The 25,996-nt window shown below is 52.6% G+C and overlaps 1 protein-coding gene across 3 annotated transcripts in view; it reads left to right on the top strand.

The window, feature by feature from the left end:
• The first annotated feature begins 12,610 nt into the window (after positions 1-12,610).
• Positions 12,611-25,996, top strand: part of ETFA (electron transfer flavoprotein subunit alpha) — a 93,446-nt gene continuing 80,060 nt past the window's right edge. For all 3 annotated transcript variants that reach the window (XR_001792266.3, XR_011381095.1, XM_002721596.5), the window contains exon 1: positions 12,611-12,809. Coding sequence is in view for 1 of the 3 variants with exons in the window: in XM_002721596.5 (XP_002721642.1) it covers positions 12,771-12,809 (39 nt within the window). In the remaining 2 variants the exon portion in view is untranslated. The remainder of the gene's footprint in view (positions 12,810-25,996) is intronic.

The raw sequence follows: 25,996 nt of genomic DNA, 5'->3' as shown, positions 1-25,996 counted from the left end.
GGCACCTGAGCTGGCTCCCCCCCTCCTCCCCAGGAGCGCTGGGGGTGGAAGTGGAGGTGGGGGGAGGCAGATGATCAGTAGTCTCAGCACCTCCCCAGGGTGCAGGTAGGGGTTCTTTGTGTGATCCCAGGACAGAAGAAAAGAGCGCCCCCCGCAAAGGGCCCACAGGTTGAAGACACTAGACTGCGTCTGGACTTAGAACAGGGCGCCGACCTGCAGGGGACAATCTTGTGCGACATACACTGTGTCCCAGTGCTCCGGGACCTGCGGGTCAGTGCCTAGGAACCAGGAGCCGGGGCCACCTCGAGCCAGGTGGCCCCTGCGTGTGCCTGCAGCGGCAGGGTTTTGAGACCGGTGGCTGCCAGGGTGCTGTCGGACGCGAGCATTAACGGTGGCTCTTTCCGGGTTTGGTTCCCCAGCAGGAGCATGGAATATTGGGGTCAGCGCCTCCTTCCTGTGTGCCGGAGTGTAGGTTGCAAGTCTGCAGGCTTCTGGGGCCGGGGAGAGCCCCTCAACCCATCAGCGACACCTCCCCCCTCCCCATGGTCAAAGAGAAAGTGGTTTCTCACCTATTCTCAAATGCAGACACGTGTCTTCGGGGAGCTGTTGTCCTTTATTCTTTTCAACACGCATTCATAGGAAGCCAAGTATTTATGCTTTTTTCTCAGAACAAGGAATGTGGAGTCTTGTCCTGGTTTGTCCACTCCTCACCTTGTGACAAAACAGGACAGATAAAGTGACACCTGCTGTTTGGCTGTAGCCAAAGCCCGCCAAGCAACCCTTTATCAAAATGAACCTAAGGGATCCTGTTTCTCTGGAAACATCTCCTGAGCTTAGGGTTACCAGTGACTTCCAAAAATAGAGAGCAAATGAGATCATGGAAGCTCGGCCGTCACCTCCTGTCCAATGGGATTAGCCGATCCCTAAGCATGCACAGATTGTGATTCATGTCACTGTGGACGGGGCATTAATGTGACTCAGGCGGGAATCCGGGCAGATCTGCCTCTGCTCCGAATGCATAATTGGTTTGCAGGCCAAGGGAAAGCAGCTTGTACCAGATTTTGCCACATCACCGCGAGGACTGTTTTGATCAGCTTGAGTTATGGACAATATAAATTATTTACGGCCACTTCAGACATGCCTTGTGCTTGTAAAGACCTTCAGAGCTAAATAATAGGACTCCCCTTGCTGTAGGAGGGGTCCCATTCAGCACAGCTTGTAAAAGGCTGAGAGAGAAGAGACTGACACCCAGCAGGTGCAGCACCAACACCAACTGGACCTGCCCGGTGCAGAGAGGGGACCGATGCATGTACAAAGAACAGTGCTGAGCCGCAAGCCTCCGCCCTCGTTGGGAAGATGAGAGAGGCAGCCGCAGAGGCAGCGGGGGGCGGGGCGTGGAGGAGGATTCCCCACAAGCTGGACAGACTTTCCTGGGAGAGCTTCCAGTATGAGGAGGCAGGCTGCTGGGAGCCCTGCCCGGGGCCCCGGGAAGAGAGGAAGGGAAGGGGAGGGGAGTGCTGGCGTGCACCAAGCAGAACCACGCGCTGGGTCCTGGCCGCGACCGGGAATACCTCATGTGGTCCTCACAGGTCAGAGGAGGGCTTTGGGCTAAAACAGGCCCCTCTGGAAGTGTTCACACAAGCTCAGCGGCAAGGCAGGGCCCAGACCGGGAGGACCCGGGGCTCACGGATATCACCGACAGGTTCTTTTTCATTGCTCTGCTGCACTCTGCGCGGACTCAACTCCATCCTAAGGAGGGTTCTTGTGATGGTCACCAGGGGCCAGCATTGTGGCACAGTAGGTAAAGCCACTGCCCATGACACCAGCAAGCCATGGGGCGCCAGTCTGAGTCCCAGATGCTGCACTTCTGATCCAGCTCTCTGCTACGGCCTGGGAAAGCAGCATAAGATGGCCCAAGTGCTTGGGCCCCTGCACCCACGTGGGAGACCCTGAAGAAGCTCCTGGCTTTGGCCCGGCCCAGCCCTGGCCATTGTGGCCATCTAGGGAGTGAACCAGCAGATGGGAGTTTCTCTGTCTCTCCCTCTCTCTCTGTAACTCTGACTTTCAAATAAATAAAATAAATCTTAAAAGAGAGAAATGACGGGTGATTTTCCCCACTGGAAATTCAAACGCAGAGTCTAATGATGAAAACAGCTTAATATTATAGCATAAATTGGACAGTTTTTTAAAAAATATTTAGGCCAGCGCCGCGGCTCAATAGGCTAATCCTTCACCTAGTGGTGCCGGCACACTGGGTTCTAGTCCCAGTCGGGGCGCCGGATTCTTTCCCGGTTGCCCCTCTTCCAGGCCAGCTCTCTGCTGTGACCCTGGAAGGCAGTGGAGGATGGCCCAAGTGCTTGGGCCCTGCACCCCATGGGAGATCAGGAGAGGCACCTGGCTCCTGTCTTCGGATCAGCGCGGTGCGCCGGCCGTGGCGGCCATTGGAGGGTGAACCAACGGCAAAAGGAAGACCTTTCTCTCTGTCTCTCTCTCTCACTGTCCACTCTGCCTGTCAAAAAATAAATAAAAAAAATAAAAAATATTTGTTTCATTTTTTATTTGAAAGGCAAATACACACACACACATATCTCCCATCCACTTGTCCACTCCTTAAATGCCCATAATGTCTGGAGCCAGGCCAGGCTAAAGTCAAGAGCTGGGAACTCCATCCAGGTCTCCCATGCGGGTGGCGGGGACCCAAATACTTGAGCCATCACCTGCTGCAGGCAGAGTGCACACTAGCAGGAAGCTGGAGCCAGGACTTGAACCTTGGATGTCCCCTGGAACTCGACAGGTGTTAGGAACGCACTGAGAGGCTGCAGGTTTGACTTGAGTGGGGAAGCAAAGGCTCACGCGGTGGAGGTGGTGGACACATCTGAAAGGCATTCGGGTTGGGCTTCTCCGGCCACACTGTACACCGAGCCCTCTGCCTGTGAATGAGAGACGCAGCCGTGGCAACAAGCGCACTCCAGCCCCAGGTGAAGGTGGGCAGGACTCTCCCTGTAAGCACAGGCGGTGCAGCCAGTGCAGACTCCGGGCGGGAAAGACGCATGGGTCGGGCCCCCTAAAAATAGGACGCCACTGATTCTTCATGGCAGTCAAAGGGACAGACACCCTGGGAAAAGGCCTGAGAGCATTCAGTACTCATGTACGGCTAAGGAACTGGTGAATGCTCATAGAAAAATGGGCAAGAAAGGAGGAAAGGGGCCGGCGCTGTGGTGTAGTGGGTAAAGTCACTGCCTGTGGTGCTGGCATCCCATATGGGTGCCGGTTCTAGTCCCGGCTGCTCCACTTCTGATCCAGCTCTCTGCTATGGCCTGGGAAAGCAGTAGAAGATGGCCCAAGTGCTTAGACCCCTGTGCCCATGTGGGAGACCCAGAAGAAGCTCCTGTCTCCTGGCTTCAGATTGGCCCAGCTCCAGCCATTGCAGCCATTTGGGGAGTGAACCAGCAGATGGAAGACCTCTTTCTGTCTCTCCCTCTCCCTCTGTCACTCCACATTTCAAGTAAAATAAATAAATCTTAAAAGAACAAAAAGGAGGAAACATATGCTCAACAACACATGAGAGAAGTGTAATCAGTAGTTGTGTCAGGCACCAGCCTGCGTAACAAGTGACCAGGAACTCAGTGGCTTAAGAGACACCCATCCATGAGCTCACGGCTTCTGTGGCCAGGGTGCTGGCTGTGGCTTAGCCTGGTTCTCTGCTCGGGGTTTTGCACAAGGCTGCAGAGGGTCCATCGCACCAGGTTCTCGTAGGCTGGTCTGGCCACAGAGGGCTCAGCTTCCAAGCCCCTTTGGATGGGTGGCAGACTTCCTTTCTTCACAGCTTCATTTCATGATGGCTAGCTTCTTCACAGTGAGAGAGGGAGGGGGAGGGGGAGAGAGAGGGGGAGGGAGATGCCGAGAAGGGGAGAGGGGGAGAGGGAGAGAGGGAGGGGGAGACAGGGAGGGGGAGACAGGGAGAGGGGGAGAAGGGGAGAGGGAGGGAGAGAGGGGGAGAGGGAGGGAGGGAGGGAGGGAGGGAGAGACAGGGAGAGGGAGGGAGAGAGGGAGAGAGGGAGAGAAGGGGAGAGGGAGGGAGAGAGGGAGAGGGAGGGAGAGACAGGGAGAGGGGGAGAGGGGGAGAGGGAGGGAGAGACAGGGAGAGGGAGGGAGAGAAGGGGAGAGGGAGAAGGGGAGGGAGAGAAGGAGAGAGGGAAAAGGGGAGGGGGAGGGGGGGAGAGAGGGAGAGAGGGGGAGAAGTAAGGAGAGAGGGGGAGAGGTAGGAGAGAGGGGGAGAGGGGGAGAGGAGAAGGGGAGAAGGGGAGGGGGGAGAGAGGGAGAGAGGGGGAGAAGTAAGGAGAGAGGGGGAGAGGTAGGAGAGAGGGGGAGAGGGGGAGAGGAGAAGGGGAGAAGGGGAGGGGGGAGAGAGGGAGAGAGGGAGAGGGAGGGAGAGACAGGGAGAGGGAGAGAGGGAGGGAGAGACAGGGAGAGGGAGGGAGGGAGAGACAGGGAGAGGGAGAAGGAAGGGGAGAGGGAGGGAGGGAGGGAGAGACAGGGAGAGGGAGAGGGGGAGAGAGAGGGAGAGACAGGGAGAGGGAGAGGGGGAGAGAGAGGGAGAGAGGGAGAGAGGGAGAGGGAGGGAGAGGGGGAGAGGGAGAGACAGGGAGAGGGAGAAGGGGAGAGGAGGAGAGGGGGAGGAAGGGAGGGCGGGCGGGCGTTTTCACTGCTTCCATTCTCCAACTCCAGGCAGCCCTTTGAAAGGACTCACCTGGTAGGGGAGGCCCACCGGGATCATCCCCCTTCCTGATTAACTCAGGGTGCTTGATCAACAGCTTTGATTACATCTACTAAACCTCTTCTCTTTCGCCATATTTTATTTGTGAGAGAGGAGTGACAGGCGTCCAGGGTGTGACGCGTGGGGGTCACTTTAGGGTCTGTCTTAGCAGCAGACATTCGTGAAAACCAAAGCTGGGGCTGGCTGTCGCACAACAGCTGAGGTGCCACTGGGTGCCTGCGCCCACATCAGAGGGCCTGGTTCAAGGCCCATCTCCTCTGCCCCCGATCCCGCGTCCTGCTGCTCTGTGCCCAGGGAAGCAGCTGGAGACGGCTCAGTGCGTGCCACTCACAGGGGACACCAGATGGAGTTCTGGGTCCCTGGCTGGCCGTGGATGGAAGATCTCTCTCTCTCTCTCTCTCTCTCTCTCTCTCTCTCTCTCTGCCTTTTAAATAAAATGATAATAAATACATTTTTCAAAATTAAAAAACCTGAAAATCCCCCAGGATGGTCAAAAGGTGGGAAAAGCGGCCCACCCCCAGCCTGCTGGAGGACGTGTCAAATGGGCCAGCATTCTGAAAGCAGGTGCAGAATTTCTCACAGGTCTTGGAACCCGAATCTTCTGCTAGAAACTACCCTAGGGAAACACTTAGGGACGGACACCGAGGTTCAGCCACGAGGCTGTGCATGCACCTGTATTTACAATACCAAAGAATGAGAAATAAAAACAGTGAAGTGGTTAAACTGTAGTAAATCCATGGAATGTGGGAGCCCCGAGCCACCCTGTTCTAGGCTGTGGACCCCAGCCCCGGCAACACCTGGTCAAAACGCAGCCGCCACCTGTGAGTAGCCTGTGACATGTGTGCATTTCTTAGCCTACCCGAGACTCACTCTCAGTGCTACCCTACAGCCCCGGAAGTACAGAGTGAGTAAGCCTTGGCATGGGGGGGGGGGGGGAGGGAGGAGGAGGAGGGAACTGATTAGTTAATGGGATGGCAGGAAGTCCCCAAATAGCTTGCACAACATTTTTGCTAAATAGATCTCTCTCTCTCCTTTTTTTTTTTTTTTTTGAAAGAAGGTAAAAGCTAAGCTCCGGAAGTGGATTAGGAGGCCGGCTCCCAGGTGGCGCGTTTGTTTTCTGTGGAATGTGGGATTACCAAGGACTTCTACTTTCTTCTCCGCAGATGTAAAACATTTACCAATTGCCCTACGTTCTATATGGCTTTACGGTGAAATACCCCAAATGATTTAAAAAAAAAAAAAAAGAAAAGGAAAAATGAGCCCAGAACAAATGGGAGGGGGGGTGTTTCACCGGCTTTGTGCAACAGGTGGGTCTCAGCCTTTGGGGGCTCAAGAACCAAGAAAAAGCGGGGTGGGGGGAGAGCAGGCGGGGCGCCTCTGACCCCTGAGGTGGGGGGAGACGTCAGGCGGGAGAACTACCCGCTATGAGTGTTGTTCATTTCACAGGAGAAAAGTGCACACAGAGGAGAAGCCTGCATACTGGACAGAGTCTGCCCCCCGGAGCTGTGCGGGGACTCGGCACATCATTCTGCTGCTTCCTCATTTGGCTGCAAATTGGGAAGGCAGGAGGGGTCATGTTTGGCGTGACCACTCGGCCTGGCCAAGGCTCTCATGGCAAATGAGCCTGCAGCCATGGGGGGTGCCCAGTGACAATTCAGTTCCCAGCAGCTCCCTAACAGAGTCCCTGGACTCCCTTCTGGCAGCTGAGAGAACATGGCCAGCACAAGACGGACACCACTCCTGCCCTGTGGGACAGCAGAGCAGACTCTGGGACAAGGGCAGAGATGATCTCTGTGGAGGAGAGCGAGCTCGGGAGCTGCCGGGCCGCAAGGTGTCCTGGGTTGTCCACGCGTCTGCTGGGAAGGTGTGTCTGCTTTCTCTGGCGTGTGCCGAACGTCCGTGTTTCTATATACATCTTAGGCTTCACATGTCTCCTGTAAGAGCCTGGAAAGTGAATATCTGAACACACGTAAAGTATCAGGAAAGTAGAATTACACCAATTAGGACAAACGAGGAAAAGGCCGCGTCCCTTCTTGTAGGTTTTAAGCTCAAGGTCACCGTTTTCTGTAGTATGTACAAGAGGACTTCACAAAGTTCATGAAAAATGGAATTAAAAGGTACTTTTAAAATATTTATTTTATTTATTTGAAAGAGTTATAGAGAGAGGCAGAGCCAGAGAGAGAGAGAGAGAGGTGTTCCATTCGCTGGTTCACTCCCCAGATGCCCATAAGGGCCAGAGCTGAGCTGATCCGGAGCCAGGAGCTTCCTCCAGGTCTCCCACGTGGGTGCAGGGGCCCAAGGACTTAAGCCTCCTTCCACTGCTTTTCCAGGCCACAGCAGAGAGCTGGATCGGAAATGGAGCAGCCAGAACTTGAACTGGTGCCCTTATGGGATGCTGGCACTGCAAGTGGCAGCTTTATTGGCTATGCTACAGCAGTAGCTACCCCCCCCCCAACTTTTAACTCTACTTCCCACAAGTTTGTTAACATTCCCTCCTATAATCCTAGGTATTTCCCAGCAAAACTCTGAGGAAGGCATGAATCTCTCTCTCTCTCTCTCTCTCTCTCTGTCTCTCTCTCTGTCTCTCTCTCTCTGTCTCTCTCTCTCTCTCTCTCTGTCTCTCTCTCTCTGTCTCCCAGTGACCACGTGGAGGATCCCTGGCGTTAAGGAGATTTTGTATAACATCTCAGCTAAACACTGGATTCCCACCCAGGTCAGGCACCTGCTGTCTCAGCACTTGCTCAAATACTCTCACCCTCAAAGGCTGTCACTCTGTGACCATCTGGGACTTCAACATCTGGTAATAATAAGAGTAGCGATTATTAAAAAATATACCAAGGGAAGCTGTTTGCGTAACCCATGAACGCTCGAGGTTTCACGGTTGTGCTTTTCAAACAGAGAAAAGACAACAGGTGGTGGGACGCGCAGAGAGCTTGCGGGCGTGCCCCAGAGCAGCACGGATGGCCGAGCCCAAAGCCAGGGGCAGGTCGGTTTTCACCGGCAGTCCTTAGAGACGCAGAAGGTCATGGCCAGATACCTGCTTTGGGAGCTTGGGCAAGCCTTGAAAATAGGCAGCAGGTTGGAGGAAACAGGCCCCTGCGTATGTGGCCCAGGCTGAAATGGGGAAGGTAGGCACCGAGCCCGGCCCTGAGGTCCCATCTCTGTCCATTCCCCTGTGGGTGAGAAACAGCGGCTCTACTGCGCAGGCGCGGCCTCTGGCCGCATCCTGGGGCCTCCCATCCCATTCAGAGGTCCTGGAGCAGATGCAGACGGCGGGAGCCTGGAGCCCTGCCGGCGGCTCACGGGGAGGGGCGAGGTGCAGCGCTCACCAGAACAGGTGCGGGGCGGCTGCTCTCGCTCTCAGAGCCTGGAAACCTCAGTGGCGGAGGTGGGTGTGTGAGACTTCTGTAGTTATTAGCTGTTAAATTGCTGGGATTTTCAAATGATCTATTTAAAGTATTTATTTGACACGCAGAGTGACAGTAAGGGAGGGAGAGACAGAGAGAAGGAGAGCATCTGCTCGCTGGTTCTCTCCTGGCTGGGCCAGGCTAAAGCCAGGAGCCCAGAACTCCAGGATTTCTCACACAGGGGACAGGAACCCACGCACTTGGGCCTCTGCTGTCTTCCCAGGTGCATTAGCAGGGAACAGGTTTGCACAAGGGCAGTGCTGTCAGGTGGCAATTGATAAACTCCACTGATGCCCTGGGGGGAAAATGATAAAAGACCATAAACAAGGGCTGGGTATTTGGTGCACATGTTAGAGATGCCAGCATCCCATATCAGAGTGCCTGGTTCAAATCCCAGCTTCTCTGTTACTTCTTCTTTTTATTTGAAAGGCTGAGTGACAGAGAAAAAGAGAGATCTTTCATCTACTGGTTCATTCCCCAAATGCTTGCAAAAGCTGATGCTGGGGCAGGCCAAAGCCAGGAGCCCTGGGACTAATCCAGGTGTCCCACATGGGTGGCAGGGGCTCAAGCCCTTGGGTCATCTTCCGCTGATGTCCCAAGTGTCCCAAGGGAGCTGGAATGGAAGGGTAGTGGCCGGGACCTGAAGTGGCACTCTGATATGCAATGCCAGCATTGCAAGTAGTAGCTTAACCCGCTCTTCCGCTTCTGATCCAGCTTCCTGCTAATGTGCACCCTGGGAGGCAGCAGGGGATGGCTCAAGTCCCAAGGAGAGCTGGATTCGGTTCTGGGTTCCTGCCTTTGGCCTGCTGTAGCCCTGGCTGTTGCAGGCATGTGCTGAGTGGACCAGTGGATGGAATAGCTCTGTCTTGCTGTCTCTCTGCCTTTCAAAAAAAGGTGAAAATTAAAAATGGGAAAGACTGGGCATGAGGAACAGGCAACAGAGAACCAGGCAGAAAAACCACAGGACCTCCTTAAAAGCGTGTCATGAGGATGTCACCTTCAAGGACCATTTTCCCACTGAACTCACCACTATCATCCCAGCAGAAACCAGCCTGAACCAGGAGGATGGCTACAGACAGCCACACGCCCACGTGGGCAGGAGCCCCGTGGCAGCCACCACTCCAGCTGGGACGGACACAGCCCCAGGTACCTTTGCCAGGGACACTGACTTCATGAATGGCTTCTCTTCTATCCCTTAGAGAAAAGTGGCTCCAAAGGCGATAGCAATCACACAGAACAAACACCAGGAGAGATTTACACTCCTGCCCTGGGGCTCCGTGAGCGTGCAGCATCTGTCACAACACAGCCTGGGGAGGTCCGGACCATCTGGAGGTGCTGCATAACTTCACAGTGATCCATTGCATAGGACCCGGGGCACCGGTTCCTCCCCTTGGACAAAAAGCGGCCAGCACGGGAGAGGCCTTGGTGGGAAACACGTGCTCACTCCAGAGGGCGGCAGATGGATCCTGCAGCCGCCATGTCACTGCTACGTTTAGAGAGGTGTGTCAAGAGAGAGACAGATGATTGCATCTTGGACTCACCAGGAAGGAAGCATGAGGGTCTGGACATACTGCCCTGGCCCATTCAGCAGCTGCCAGTGGAGCTCAGAGCAGGGGAAGGTTGTACAGCAGCTCCAGGCTGGAGTGCGGGTAAGTCCTGACCCGTGGCCATTTGCGACGGGCAGTGGAAAAGGAATCCGTGTGCGGCTTATGGCAGGCTCCGCTGGGGGCAGCAGAAGCCGGGGCCCTGCCGGAGTGGGGTAAGGCTGTGCCACCTGCAGCACAGGTTAGAGGCACCTTTCTGGAGGGTGAGCTGTCCATTCTAGGAAGGAACAGGCACAGCTGGGATGCAGCTTGAGCAGGACCCGATGTCTTGGCGACCTGCAGGAACTGGCTGCCCAGACCCCACCACACCACTGTTCCTCTCCCGCCCCCGCCAGCTCCCACTCTTGGCGGTACGTAGGGTCCCTCTCAACTAGTCGACAAGAGGAGCAAGGGGACCGAGATCGGCCTGCGTGGGGTCTGCTTAGGTGAGCTCAAGCTGGAAACGCATGGCAGGTGCACTACAGCCCCGCTTAGGGACAGCCTTAAAAGACAAGGACAATCTGCCCCAAGAGCAGAACCTTCCGGGGTGCACCTGGTCACCCGCTTTGTGTGCACAGATGTGTCCCACTTTTCGAATACATCACAACTCAGGGAACGTGCTGGAGGGATGGCCTGCGTGGCTAGCCACGGGACTGGGGGGAGAAGGAAGGTTGGGGACAAGGTCTGGGTGACACCTGGAGGCTTGAGGATGGAGGTATAGAGTACGAAGCGTGAGTATGCCGATCACTTCCCCCCAGGAAGTGCCCACTGTGGACAAGGCATGAAGGAGACGGGACAGCTGGCCTTAGCCAGCCCCTGTCATCACCCGCCTAGTGCTGGCTCCAAGGGCACTACAGGCATAACATGACTGCAGTGGGCAGGGGTCACGTCAGGATGAACCTGACAGCATGGGCTGCCGTCCACAAATGAGCCTCTGACACCCGGCCCCTCGGTGGGCTACACTGAGCCCCTTCCACCCTGGAAGAGCCGTGATCCATCCTGACAGAGGTGGGCATGCACCCTGGGCCACGAGGCCTCAGCCAGCACCCCCCAGCTGAGGGTTCATGGAGTCCCTGACCCAGCTCGGGTTCCCACAGGGCATTGCATCAGATCAGGGACTTGATGACTGCCAGGGAAGTGCAGCAGTGGGTCCGCGACGAGTCTCATCTGTGTCACTCCACACTGCCAGCCTCACAGGTTTCCCAGTGGAAACACCAGCTGGGAGGCAGGGCTTTACGAGGACGGGGGCGTGTCCTCCGGGATGCCAAGTGCGTCTTGAATCAAACAGCTGCGTGCGACGCTGTGACTCCACCATGCAGGGCTGCAGGTCTTTGTCCTCCAACGGGGAGCCTTCCGCCAAAGGATGTGGCAAGAGTCCACTGAGCTGTAAGCTACCCGGGGAACTTAGGGCAGGGGCCAGAGGGCAAGAGCAGGAGTCCCTAGGTTGGCCAACAGGGATTGCCTTGGGTGCCCCGGGTCCTCCCTCGCCCGGTTGTAATAATGGACAGACAGGTGCAGCACGCCTGACCAGAGGACTGGCAGCTGGGCCTGGGATCCCCAGGTAACCGTGGGGGCAGCAGGCTCTGACCCCAGCTCAGCTGTGAGAGCCGCACAGATGCGAGGGGCCTCCCCTGTGTGTGCAGGGCCGGTCTGGTCTCCTGCCACAGACCTGGGCCATTTTCTGCCGTTCCTCTGCCAGGAACCACCATGTCCCATGGGCACTGTGCCTCCGCTGGGCACAGCCACTGCTGATTCACTGCAGCCCGGCAGGTGCCAGAGCTGCCCCGAGGGGGCGGGGCTGGGGAGGCTGCTCTCCCCTCTGTTTCTGCTTTGTCACCAGTGGCAGGGGGCAGGGAAGGGGGTTAGCTTACATCTCGCTTTTTACACGGCTTTGAGTCAAAAATCTCTTTCATTTTTTAACTTGAATTGCCTCCTTCCCACTTCTTCCATTTGCATAGGGCACAGGTTTGAGATCGGTGGAGGCCTGGCTTGGAGCAAATGCAGAGCTAACGGGGATACTAAACGGCCTCTCCCACAGACACGTTTCCTGGATCCTCAGCCCAGAACCATGAGGGTGGCAGAGAAGGGGAAAGGATCAGCTGGTCCAGGCAATGGGTTTTCAAGGTCAGGTGGGAGGAGAGCTAGAGGCGTGCAGGGCTTGCTGGGGTCAGGCCCAGTGGGCGGGTCGATAAGTGGACCCAAAGGCCAGGGGCCGCTGCACCCTGCACCCATGGCATTGACCCCAGGGTGGGGGTGCAACTGCCCAGGGACACGCACATCCTCATGCCAGGCCGGTCCCTTCCGCAGGCGGCACACAGAATTCTGCACCTCGCCCTGGCACTGTGCCCACTGTGTGTCCACACGGCTCCTCCGTCTAAATTCAGTTCAAACGACCACCAGCGTCAGAACCCCTTCTCCCTTTAGGGTCATGCTAGGCTTAATTATTTGTAGCATTCCTCCAGAGTCTCATAAAATCCCCCGACGGGCAGGGCAAGATCTTCTGCGTTCTTTTACTATATTCCCTTCACTGGGCGAAGTGTTTTTAGCTCATTACAGGTGTAACAGCTGACCCTGCGAATAAATGAATGAATGAGTGGGCAAGAATGAATGCAGCGGGACAGTGGACGGGGCTGGGAAGCCAGGACGGAAAGCTGATGGCAACCGCTGTGGGCAACCCCGACGGGGCTAGGACAGCCCGGGCGCAGCCGCCAGCCGCGTGCGGACGCGCCGCCTCTGCAGCTCCGCGGCCGGGCGCGGCACACAGCGGCCTCACCTTTGCCCTACTCCAAGCCCAGGCTTCAACTTTCCGCCGCTCCCATTGGCTGCGCGACCGTCCAATCGGCAGGCGGGAACCGTCCGCTCGCTCAGCCGGCCCCGGGCTCGCGTTCTCGTCCGTCCGCGCGTCTCGCGAGGCTTTAGGGTGACTGGAGGAGGCGGTGCCGTGCGGCGGGGCTCGGGGCTGGCGAGGCTGAGGGGACCGCGGCGCGAACCAGCACAGCGACCATGCTGCGAGCGGTAGCTCCTGGGCAGCTGCGGCGGGCGGTGAGTCCGGACGAGAGGGGCTCCCTGTGCCGACCCCGAGAGGGGCTTGTCGAAGGTCATGGCTCCCTCGGGTCCCAGCAGAGTTCTGGGCCCTGCCCTTGACTCCTTCCGGGCCGCCGGCTCGGGTCAGAGGGTAGAGGTCAGCGTGACCGTCCGCCGCCGGGTGCAGGCCGGGTGGGCGCCGCTGCGCGGGCGGGGGGCCGAGGACTTGCGGGCGGTGCGGGTCCGGGGTTCGTCACCTTCCTCTCTCCGGCCCAGAGGGAGTTAGTTAATGAATTAGGGTCTGCACGCTGTGGGAGAGCGGTCTTGGGAGGCCGATGGCCAGGGACAGACGTTGGTCTTGCACACGTGCTAGGCTTTCTCGAGTTTTATTTAAGTGGGACACAAAGATTGCTAGCTAGACTTGGGTTGGACACGTCCCTGATGCTTTGTGCCTTTGCTACCATTTCTTGTTATTCAACGATTTATTTTATTTGAAAGTCAGAGTTTAAAACGGATGAAAGTCTATATCATTCTTGACAAAAAAAAAAAAAAAAAAAGAGTTGCAGAGAGAAAAGGAGAGACAGAGAGAGCTGCCTTCCACTGGGTCACTCTCCAAAGGGCTGCAAGACCCGGGCTGGGCCAGGCCAAAGCCAGGAGCCAGGAGCTTCCTTCAGGTCTCCCACGTGGGTGCAGGGGCCCAAGGACTTGGGCCATCGTCCACTGCTTTCCCAGGCCACAGCAGAGAGCTGGATCGGAAGAGGAGCAGCCGGGACTTGAACCGGCGTCCATACGGGGTGCTGGCGTCCCCGGAGGATGCTCGCCCACTCACAGCGCCAGCCCGTCACATCTCTTCTGTGTGTGTGCGCGTTCCCACGCACCCCAGGACCTACCTGCTCGTCCCCCCAGATGTCTGTAGACGGCTCCTTTCCTTGTGCGGGTTCCTTGTTCTGTCACAACCCTCTTCCTCCCCTTAAAAAACTCACACTCAGGCCCTCCAGGTCCTTGCCCCGTCTTTTTTGTTTTGCTGTTTTCCTCAGAGACTCCAGACGTGAGCCAGGTCCAGCCGAGTTTTTGGAAGGATTCCAGGAAGCACAGCTTGACTTGTCCGTGTGCAGCCGGAAGGCAGCCTTGTGGACAGGTTACACGGCTGCCGTACGTGGCGTGATAGCTGTAGTGGGGAGAGTCTGTGGAACTAACAGATGAAAAAGGGTGACTAGTCGAAGTGATTCTCACTGTTGGCACAGTCGGCCAGTGTGCATAGTCAGTAGTGTTTCCAAACCTTTCTTGTGGTTTGCCAAGGACTTTGACCCTGACTTATTTTTATAATTTGAAGTCAAGCTCAGAGCAGCTGCTCCAGAGTCGGTAAGCATGTCTGAGATTTGTGTTTCAAGCCTATGAGATACGGAGGGAACAGTAAGGAAACGGACAGCTAGAGACACTTTGCCTGTTTAGCTCTACCTTTTTTGAAGTAAGTTCAGGCTTACAGAAAAGTTGCAGAAATAGAACAAAGTATACCAGGATTCTTTCCTGAATCTCACCCACTGTTAGCAGTTTGACACACGTGTTTTCTCTCTACATGCTTACCTGCATACGGAAGTACTACTTTCTTTCTGAATTATTTGAGAGTGTGTTGCAGACATGCCCTTCACTCCTGAATTGTTCAGTGCTTATTTTAAAAGAATAGGGAGGCTAAGGCTGGCACCGCGGCTCACTAGGCTAATCCTCCACCTTGCGGCGCCGGCATACCAGGTTCTAGTCCCGGTCAGGGCGCCGGATTCTGTCCCGGTTGCTCCTCTTCCAGGCCAGCTCTCTGCTGTGGCCAGGGAGGGCAGTGGAGGATGGCCCAAGTGCTTGGGCCCTGCACCGCATGGGAGACCAGGAGAAGCGCCTGGCTCCTGCCATCGGATCAGCGCGGTGCGCCGGCCGCAGCGCGCTGGCCGCTGCGGCCATTGGAGGGTGAACCAATGGCAAAAGGAAGACCTTTCTCTCTGTCTCTCTCTCTCACTGTCCACTCTGCCTGTTAAAAAAAAAAAAAAAGAATAGGGAGGCTTGTTTTCCTGACCATGGTATAATTGGCAGTATCAGGAAGTTTAACAATGATACAATATTATTTTCCAATCTGTAGATGTCCACATTTTGCCAATTTTTTCTTAAGATTTATTTATATATTTGAGAGGTAGAGTTACAGAGACAGGGAGAGAGAGAGAGGTCTTCATCCGCTGGTTCACTCCCCAGTGGTCGCAACAGCCGAGCTGGGCCGATCCAAAGCCAGCAGCAGGAGCTTTTTCCAGGTCTCCCACATGGGTACTGGGGCCCAAGGGCTTGGCCCATCTTCTGCTTTCCCAGGCCATCAGCAGGGAGCTGGATCGGAAGTGGAGCAGCCAGGACTTGAACCAGCACCCATATGGGATTCTGGCACCTCAGGCTGAAGCTTAACCTGCTGCGCCACAGTGCCAGCCACCCATTGTTTAATACTGTTTATCACAGAGTTTCTCCCTCTGGTCCGAGACAGGCTGCCTTGCGTGCAGCTGCCAGTCTCTTTAGTCTTAGGAGGAACGTTCCTCGGCCTTTCTTTGGCGTTGATGACATGGACATTTTTGGGAGTGTGTGCCTCCTGTTTGGTCGACGCTCACCCAGTGTAGTTTGTTAGGTGTTTCTTCAGTAGATTCAGGTTAAGCGTTCTTGGCTGGGACCTCGCAGCAGTGAGACTGTGTTCTCAGCACGCCTAGGAAGAGGCACATTCTGATAGTTGATCCCATCATCAGCCCTGTTACCTTTAGTTACTTTGGACAAGAGCCCTGTGCTGGGTTTGTGCACTGTCAGCAGTTTCTCCTCCTTTTGTAACTTTTAACCAATTTGTGAGGAGATAGGTTGAGACTTTGTAACTCTCTTGTTTCTCATTAGACTTTTACCAAGTAGTCTTAGCATGTGTCGATGATTCTTAAGAAATGATGAGTATGATGCACAATGGTGATTTTTCTAATTCTGTCATTCCTTCTGTGTTCATTAGCATCCTACCATATAAAATAAAATTCCCTTTTTGCTCATTGATGTATCATGGACTTTATTTAGTAGGTTATAGTCTCTCGTTGCCTTTATTGATTTTGATGCTCAAGCTGTCCCATATTTATAAGTGGGAGGCCATTCAATCTGGCTGCTATTTGCATATATTTATGATGTCATAAGATCAAGATGGCATATTGCAAATTCCTATTCTTAATATTTAACAAATTAACTCTGTACCTAATAATGAGTACATTTAGGAAGAAGATACACTTCCAAAATGTGTTTACTTTTTGAAAAATTATTATTTGAGTTGGGGGGGCAGGGAGACAGGTAGATGGAGAGGGAGAGACTGCTAGCCACTTGTCAACTCCCCAGAGGCCTGCAACGCCAGGGCTCAGCCAAGTCACAGCCAGGAACTCAGGTCTGCAACACAGGTGGCAGGAACCCGAACACTTGAGGCATTAATGCCTCTCCCAGGGTCTGCATCAGCAGGAAGCTGAGTCAGGAGCTGGAGCTGGCAGTGGAGCCCAGGCACTCCACTGTGAGACATAGGAAGATTTTATTTGTTTTGTTGAAAGTTGAGCGTTACAGAGAGGAGAGACAGAGAGAGGTCTCCTCCACCCACCGGTTCACCCACTCACCTGGGAGACTGCAGCGGTCAGGGCTGGGCCAGGACAGAGGAGCCAGGAGCTTCTGTGTCTCCCACTTGGTTAGCAGGGGCCCAGACACTTGGGCCATCTTTCGCTGCTTTTCTCGGGCCATTAGCAGGGAGCTGGGTCAGAAGTGGAGCAGCCAGGATGTGAACCGGCAGCCAGATGAGGCGCCGGCACTGCAGGTGGCAGCTTTACTTGTTATGCCACAACTCCAGCCCCAAGAGACATAGGAATCTTAACTGCTAGTCTAAATGCCTGTCCCCCGAAGTGTGTTTATTTATTTTTTTTTTAAAGATTTATTTTACTTATTTGAAAGAGTTACTGAGAAAGGTAGAGACAGAGGAGGGGGGAGTCTCCGTCTGCTGGTTCCCTCCCTAGATGGCTGCAATGGCCAAAGCTGAGCCGATCTGAAACCAGGAGCCAGGAGCTTCTTCTGGGTGCCCCGCGTGGGTACAGGGGCCCAAGGACTTGGGCCGTCCTCCACTGCTTTCCCAGGCAGATTAACAGGGAACTGGATCAGAAGTGGAGCAGCCAGGACTTGAATGGGCACCCATATGGGATGTCAGCACTTCAGGCCAGGGCTTTAACTCACTGTACCACAGCACCAGCCCTCAAAGTATTTTTTTTTTAAGTGTTTATTTTTATCTACTTGAAAGGCAGAATGATAGGGAGAGAATGAGAGACAGAGAGAATGATTGATCTTCCATCTGTTGGTTCACACCTCAGATGCCTGCGGTAGCCAGGGCTGGGCCAGGCTGAGGTCAGGAGCCTAGAATTCCATCCAGGTCTCCCACATAGGTGACAGGGACCCGGGGACTTGAGCCGTCATCTGCCTTCCAGCATGCGCAGATCGGAAGCTAGATCAGCAACAGAGCAGCTGGGACTGGAACTGGCACTCCCAGGTGGAATACGGGTGTCCCAAGGGCAGCTTAACCTGCTGTGCCACAACACCTGCTTCCCAAAGTGTATTTTTTTTTAATTAAAACAATTTTCTTTTTAAGGTTTATTTATTTATTTGTAAGACAGAATTACAGAGAGAGAAAGAGAGAGAGATAGAGAGATCCGTTTGCTGGTTCACTCCCCAGATGTCACTACTACAACTGCTAGTACTGGGCCAGACTGAAGCAAGGAGCCTGGAGCTCCATCTGGGTCTCCCGTGTCGTTGGCAGGGGCCCAGGCACTTGGGCCATCCTCTGCTGGTTTCCCAGGAGTATTAGCAGGGAGCTGCTTTGGAAGTAGAGCAGCCAAGATCTGAACTGGCACTCTTGTGGGATTTCGGCCACAAAGGCAGCAGCTTAACCCTGTTGCATCACAACACTGAGCCCCCAAGGTGGTTTTTTATGCCTACAGTAAAGAGCTAAAGGACACACAGAAGGCAGGCAGTTGCATTTGCAATTAGTTAAAATTCTTGCGGGATTATTAATCTGTATTATTTTATTAATTTGCTTTTTTAAATTTACCTTTTTTTTTTAATTTATTGAGAAGCAGAGAGACAGGGAGATCTCCTATCCTCTGGTTTACTCTCCAGATGCCCTCAGCAGCTGGGGCTGGGCTAGGCCGAAACCACCAGCTGTGACCTTGTTCCGCATTTCACTGGTAGATGACATGGACCCAAGTAGGGAGCCACCGCTGCCGCCCCCAGGTGCACGGTAGCAGCAAGCTGGAATCAGGAGTGGAGCCAGGACGCTAACCCAGGCACTCCAGTGTTGGCTGCGGGAGTTCTTTACTGCTGTGTCAGGCCACAGCCCCTTACTTTGCTTCTGAAATTGGTTTGTTGACTTACAAGAAGATGCCAAAAAATGTTTTATGTGGAGAGTGAGACGGCAGTTTCACGGTCGTCTGTGTGCTCTTGTTCATCGCTAGACGGGAAGGAGTATATATCATGAATCAGAAGCTGTGAGGCTGGAGAGAAGGAACATGACATTTTTTCAGAGTCCAGTGTCTAGCATTGATGAATGACATTGAACTCTGTAATTTGCATGCAGATTTTAATTTGAAAGAAGAAAGAGCCAGCTTGATGTGGCTATAAGAGAAAATTTATCGCATAAGGTGAATTCAGTAAAATTGTGCTGCCTGCCAATGTGTCTACCGAGAGTCTTGTCTGTTTTTAAAGTGGAGTAAATTGGCTATGTTTTAAATATGCTAATCAATGCCATATGACATTTCTAGTCATGATTAAAAGCTGCTGTATTTCATTACTAAAGAGGTTACAGTATTTAGCTTAAGTACAGAAATGTAATGTACATTTTATTACTTCAAAATATATTTTAAAATAGGGATAGGTGACTTAAAAACATTGTTTGAAAGAGACCCAGACAGAGGAGAGTGGTTTATTCCGCAAATACCCGCAGTGACAGAGCTGGGGGCTTGATGCAGGCCTCTCACGTGGGTGGCAGGAACCCAGCTACTTGAGCCATCATGCTGCCTCTTGGGGTCTGCGTTAGCAGGAAGCTGGGGTCAGGCTGGAGCCTGGGACAGAATCCAGGCGGTCCTGTATGGGGTGCTAGGCTACATGCCCGCTTCAGCATAGGTGACTCTAATTGTGTATTATTTACCTCTTTGTATAGAACTGGGAAAGATTCTGTTCCTGTCTTTTTGACTTAAGAAACAAAAAACCTTCCCCACCCCACATCCTTTATCTAATTTAGTTTCTGAAGACAGTGGTTAGGGGGAAATAAGTTAAAATTTCTCTTTGTAAAAAATATTTATTTACACTCATCCTCTGCAGATCCATCTGTGTTGTTCCTTAGGCACTCTATCTTTGCTCAAATTGTTGAAGGGTGGTGATTTGTTTCATGGTTCTTGTATTCGAGTCTAATGCACGTTCTAACATGATAGAGGTAATGCATTATTGTGTAGCTACGGTTTTCTGGAGAAGTTGATATTTTAGGAATTATATTTCAGATCTCAAACATTGTTTCTAAGTTTCAAAGCAAAAAAATTATTTACTTATTTATTTATTTGAAAGGCAGAGTGAGAATGAGAGAGATTGTGTGAGTGTGCTCGCAAGATAACACAGTAGCTTCAGTGTGCTGCTTTCCTCCAGGCTGAAGCCAGGAGCCAGGAACTCCACCCTGGTTTCCCACATGGAGGCAGGGACTCAGATGCTTGACTCAGAATCTACTGCTTCCCCAGCACATAGCAGGAAGCTGGGTCAGATTGGAGTAGGCAGGACTTGAATCTACGTCTGATGATGGGATTCCGGCATCCCAGTGGCAGTTTAACCTGCTGTGCCACAGTGCTAGCCCCAGACTATTGTTATCACTTTGGGTTACAAGTGAATTCTTAAGGGTGAAGTAGGGGTTTTATTTCAGGTTTTTTTTTTTTTTTTTTCTGTAAGATTTATTTATTTATCTTGAAAGAGTTACAGAGAGGTAGACACACACACACACACACACACACACACACAGGAGAGAGAGCGTGTGCGCTGCCTTCCTTCTGGTTCTCTCCCCAGATGCCCACAACGGCTAGGGCTGGGCCAGGCTGGAGCCAGGAGCTTCATCCCGGTCTACGAGCTGGGTGCAGAGACCCAAACATTTGGGCCATCTTCTGCTTTTCCAAGGCCACTCGCAGGGAGGTGGATGGGAAGTGAAGCAGCTAGGACACAAAGTGCAGCCCATGTGGGATGCTGGCATCGCAGGCTGCAGCTTTACCACTACGCCGCAACACCTGCCCGCCATATTTTTTTCTTCCTTCTAACATCTGTGCTAGTTTACTGCTTGAACATACAGTTAAGGTTACAGAAGGAATTATAAAAAAACCTGAAAAGCAAAAGCAGCGTCAAAACTTGTTGGGGAGGGGGGCGTTGCTGTGGTGTAGTGGGTAAAGCCGCCGCCTGCAGTGCCAGCATCCCATATGGGTGCTGGTTTGAGTCCCCGCTGCTCTACTTCCGATCCAGCTCTCTGCTATGGCCTGGGAAAGCAGCAGAAGATGGCCCAGCTGCTTAGGCCCCTGCACCTGCATGGGAGACCAAGAAGAAGCCCCTAGCTTCGGATGGGCACAGCTCTGGTTGTTGCAGCCATTTGGGGAGTGAACCAGCAGATGGAAGACCTCTCTTGCTCTCTTCCTCTGCCTCTTTGTAACTCTCCCCTTCAAGTAAACAAATAAACCTTAAAAAAAAAAAAAAAACACAACACCTTGTTGAGTTTAAATAAGAGTATCAAAACCTGTCCACTGTACTTCACTGTGGTGAGATGGTGGTTGATGCTGGGTTTGGTGTTGTGGAATCGAGAACCAGAGTGTTGTAAGGGAGAAAACAGGAGGGGTGGCAGTAGAATTGATGTCTGTGGACTTTTTTATTTTTATTTTTTTTAAGATTTTATTTATTTGTTTGAGAGGCAGAGTTACAGAGGGAGAGACAGACAGAAAGATCTTCCACCCACTGGTTCACTTCCCAAATGGCCATAGTGGCCAGAGCTGGGCTGATCTGAAGCCAGGAGCCTCTTCTGGACTTGGGCCATCTTCCACTGCTTTCCCAGGCCATCAGCAGCAAGTTGGATTGGAAAAGGAGTAGCTGGGACATGAACCGGCACCCATATGGGATGCCAGCGCCAGAGGTGGAGACTTAGCCTACTACACCACAGCACCAGCCCCGCAGACATTATTTCTAGGCGGCGCGTTGCTGAAAGGGTGCAGGGGGGATGAAAACCTCTAGAAACCTTGCCCTTGAGATGTGTGGTCTCACGAATGCCAGGCAGCCCCGTAAGGGCGTGTGGCTGGAATGTGGAGTCCAAGTTTTCACTTCTTCCTTTTTGGGAGCAGATCTAGTGAGCAGTCTCGGTGAGTTCTCCGAAGGCGTCGTGGGGTCTGTGTGCGTTGGTGATTTAACAAGGTTCTGTACTGTTTGGGGACCCCTGGGTTGTGCTTAGATGATTACCAGGGACTGTGGGAACAGTTGCTTTTCAGTTTTTGATTATCTTGGGAAAGCGTTTCCATTGGCCACTAGGCACTGACTATCAGCTGTGAGTCAGGCACCTGGTGGGAACTTAATCCACAGTGATGAGGACCGACCTAGGCCCTCCCCTGCGGTGCAGACAGACTGGAGAAGAGAGACTCCGGACACAGTATTTACAGTGTGGCCGGTGTTACAGAACATGTAAGGAGGGACTTAGGGGGCAGGAGAAACTAGGAGTGTGTGTCAGCTAAGGTGTTCAAACTGTTGTCATTGCATGATAAAGTAATTGTAAGGGGGAAGGGTTTTCTTTAGAATAAAAACATCATTTTTGAGTTTTTTTTTAAAACATTGTTTCAATTTTGTTCCTGCTGTATATGTTCTTGTAAGATATGTATTTTGTTTTTTTAAATATGGCTTTTTCTTTTTTAAGATTTATTTACTTAGAAGGCAGTTAAACTTACACACACACAGAGGGAGAGGAGAGGGAAGGAGGGAGAGAGGGAGAGAAAGAGAAAATCGTCCATCCTCTGGTTCACTCCCCAAATGGCTGCAATGGCCGGGGCTGGGCCAAGGCAGAGCCAGGAGCCAGGAACTCCATCTGGGTCTCCCACATGTGTACAAGGGCCTGAGTACTTGGGCCATCTGCTGCTGCCTTCCCAAGCACATTAGCAGAGAGCCTGGTTGAAAGTAGAGCAGCTGGGACTAGAACCCGTGCCCATATGGGCTGCTGGCATCGCAGTTGGTGGCTTAATCCTCTGGGACACGTTATTTCAAGGGTTAAACTAGAAGCAAGAATGAAAGCATCAGTGGCATTAGTTTGGTTATTTAAAATACGGATTCTGTGCAGAGTGTGTGGAGCATGCCTCATGCAGGGGCTCTGGAATTTAAGAACAAAGGGTCCTGGAGGAGCTGGGCGTGATGTGGAAAGCCCCTTTGCTTTGGTTCCCAGCGACTCCGAGGCTGTCTGAGCTCCCGGCTCCCTTGGCAGCCATGAGGTCTGCGGTGCTGTTCCTCCCACTTCTGATCCCTCATGGAGGTGCCCCTAAGACTACTCAGTAAGCTTCCTGCACACCCCAGGCCCCTCCACACAAAACCAAGTTGCAATGTGAAGTGCAGCAAACATTGCTGAGTACCGTGTGTGAGGTGAAGGGATCTGCTTGTTCACTTTGGGAAGAATTGAGAAATAGTCACTCAAGTCATTTGTGTGGCTCAGATTCTTGTGTGGTTCAGATGATTAACGTGGAGAATGGCTGACTTAGAGTCTTAAAGCTGCTTTCATAGCAGAATGCAGAGGTCCAGTTACAAAAAAGTATTTTTGCTTTTATTGTTAATTAATTTGGGAAGGGGAGAGAGAGAGAGAGAGCGCGAGTAAGCGAGCGAGTTAGCTCGCTCCGTTTTGCTGGTTCACTCCCCAGATGCCCACGGTGGCTGGGGCTGGTCTGAGGCTAAAGCCGGAGCTGGGAACTCAGTCTGTATCTCCCATGTGGCAGGGACCCAGTTACTCAATTACTTGAGTCACCACGGCTGCCTCCCTGGGTCTGCCTTAGCAGGAAGCTGGAGTCATGGAGCCAGAGCCCAGTGTGGGACCCAGGCACTCTGATACGGGATGCAGTCCTCTTAACCACTAGGCCAGATGCCTGCCCCAAAAGCGTGTTTTTAAGGCAACAGAAAAAAAATAGACTATTTCTTAGAGCAGCTTTAGGTTCATAGCAAACTCTAGCAGAAAACACAAAGCATTCTCATATAGCCTCTGCTCCCACATACCCACAGCCTCCCTCGCTGTCTACCTACAGCGTGTGTTGCAGCCGATAAGTCTATATCATTGTCACTCAAAATCCTTAATTTTGAGTTAATGTTAGTGTTCAGTCTTGTGTTGGCCCTTCCGTGGGTTTGCACAAATATATAATGACATGGCTCCACCATCACATATCAGAGAGAGTGGCTTCTGTGTTCCCCAGATCTTCTGGCCTCTGCCTGTTTATCCCTCCACCTCCCTAATCCCTGTCACCCACTGAGTTTTCACTGTTTCCATGCCTTTGTCCACAGAGTGCCCTGTAGTTGCAATCACAGCACGTAGCTGTTTCAGACTGGCGTTTTCCACTAAGTAACAAGAACTTAGGTTCCTTACTGTCTTTTCATGACGTGGCATCTCATTTCTTTTTACTGCTGAGTAATACTCCATGTCTGGATGGACCAGTTTATCTGTTCACCTACTAAAGGGGCCTCTTGGTTGCTTTTAAGTTTTGGCAGTGATGAATAAAGCTGCCATAGACCTCCGTGTGCAAGCTTCTATGTGGACACAGATTTTCAACAGATTAGGTTAAAAACTAAGGAGTGCAATTATTGGATTGTCAGGCAAGAATATGTTTTGTAACAAGCTGCTGAGCTGTCTTCCCAGGTGGCCATACCATTTCTTTCTTTCTTTCTTTCTTTCTTTTTTTTTTTTTTTGACAGGCAGAGTGGACAGTGTGAGAGAGAGACAGAGAGAAAGGTCTTCCTTTGCCGTTGGTTCACCCTCCAATGGCCGCCGCGGCCGGCGCACTGCAGTGGTCATACCATTTCACATTCGTGCTTGCACACGCTCACCAGCATTTGGTGTTGTCAGTGCTCTGGATTTTTGCCATTCTGATTGGTGTGCTGTATCTCGCTGTCGGGCAGACCGTCCTGGCCATTTAGGGTGAGAACCAACAGATGACAGATCTCTGTGTCTTCGCTGTCTCTGCCTGCCTTTCAAATAAATCAAATAAATCTTAGGGAACAAATAGTTTATTTATTTATTTTTTTACATATCAAGGGTTTTCTATCTTTGCCCATTTTAAAATCAGGTTCATCATTTCTTATTGTGGAGTTTTAAGAGTTCATGGGGCCAGCGCTGTGGTTAAAAGCCCTGGCCTGCAGTGGCAGCATCCCATATGGGCGCCAGCTCGGGTCCCGGCTTTGGGTCCAGCTCCTTGCTAATGTGCCTGGGAAGGCAGTGGAGGCTGGCCTAGGTGCTTGGGCCTCTACACCCATGTGGGACACCTGGAGGAGGCTCTTGGCTTCCAATCAGTGAAGTTCCAGCTGTTGTGGCCATCTGGGGAGTGAACCAGCGGATAGAAGATCTCTCTCTCTCCCTCCCTCACCCCTCCCTCTCTCCTTCCCTCCTTCTCTTAAAAGAAAAAAGTGAAAAAGTCCTTTGTATGTTTCAGATAGCAGTCCTTTATCAGTGTGCCTTTTGCAAGTATTTTCTTCCTGTCTGACTTGCCTTAGGATGCAGAGGGTTTTTGTTTTGTTTGTAAAGAATGTTCAGGTCATTTATTGAATGTGTGTGCTGTTCTGGATATGGAAGCAGAGGTGGAGTTAATGTTAAAGAATCAGATTGATGCAGCCTGTGCTCAATGTGTCGGGTGTGTTATCTGCTGTAATCACAGTGCCGTAATGAAAGCAAAGCTACCTGCTCCAAGGAGACCCGAAGAGGCCTTTCCATGGAGCTGTCGTTGACTGCGTAATATGTTTTAGGCGATATTCCAAGAGCTTGGCATTCACTAATGTAATGCTCACAGTGACTCTGAGATAATCATCACCGTCGTGCCCGTGTCACAGTCAGCTTCCATTAAGAACAGAGAATTCAGAAATTGATGTTAGCAGGAAGATTGGGAGGAGCCGTCGACATGACACAACAGTTGTACCCAAGCTTATTTGAAAGAAATCCTAATCTCCTTTTCACATTAAAAGTGCTTCAGTTTATAGAAATGGTGAATGGGGCCGGGGCCGCGGCTCACTAGGCTAATCCTCTGCCTTGCGGCGCCGGCACACCGGGTTCTAGTCCCGGTCGGGGCACCGGATTCTGTCCCAGTTGCCCCTCTTCCAGGCCAGCTCTCTGCTGTGGCCTGGGAAGGCAGTGGAGGATGGCCCAAGTCCTTGGGCCCTGCACCCCATGAGAGACCAGGAAAAGCACCTGGCTCCTGGCTTCGGATCAGCGCAGTGTGCTGGCCGCAGCGGCCATTGGAGGGTGAACCAATGGCAAAGGAGGACCTTTCTCTCTGTCTCTTTCACTGTCCACTCTGCCTGTCAAAAAAAAAAAAAAAAAAAAAGTGAATGGCACAGAGAGTGAATTACGGTGTTTGGGAGGCCGAAGTCCAAAGTCTCAAGACAGTTACCCTGTCAGTCCTCTACCCTTTACTAGTCCAAGTGTGAGCCCCAACCACGGAATGAATATCCACCATTTAGCATCAGGCAAAGGAAGTACTGCACGTTTTTCTGGTTTTGAAAGTAGTAGTGATGGTGTCCTGTTGAATAAAGCACTTCAGTCATATCGCCATAGCAAACACCAGTCATCCAGTGAATGTCCCAGGACTGAACAGTGTAAATATGTCAAGGTCACAACAACTTAATAACAGGGATGTTGTGGTGGCGGTGGGGTGGCCCGGGGCCCGTGCTCTTCACCACTGCAGCTGTATGCACTAAGGCCTGGGGGAGGAATCGGCCTTTACAGGAAACCCAGGGGTGACTGCGAGCTAATCACAGGCAGGAGGGGCACAGGTGTGCAGGCGGGGTGTCAGAGAGCAGGTCAAGTACAGGGATTTGACAGTCAGGCGTAAATAGCGAGGGCTGTGTGGCTAGGGAGGCAGATGATTAGGCCATGGCATAAACACCTGACGAATCAAGCGAGG

Source organism: Oryctolagus cuniculus, chromosome 12, assembly GCF_964237555.1.
Source record: "Oryctolagus cuniculus chromosome 12, mOryCun1.1, whole genome shotgun sequence".
NCBI classification, from domain to species: Eukaryota; Metazoa; Chordata; class Mammalia; order Lagomorpha; family Leporidae; genus Oryctolagus; species Oryctolagus cuniculus.
This window is presented reverse-complemented; position numbering and strand designations above follow the sequence as displayed.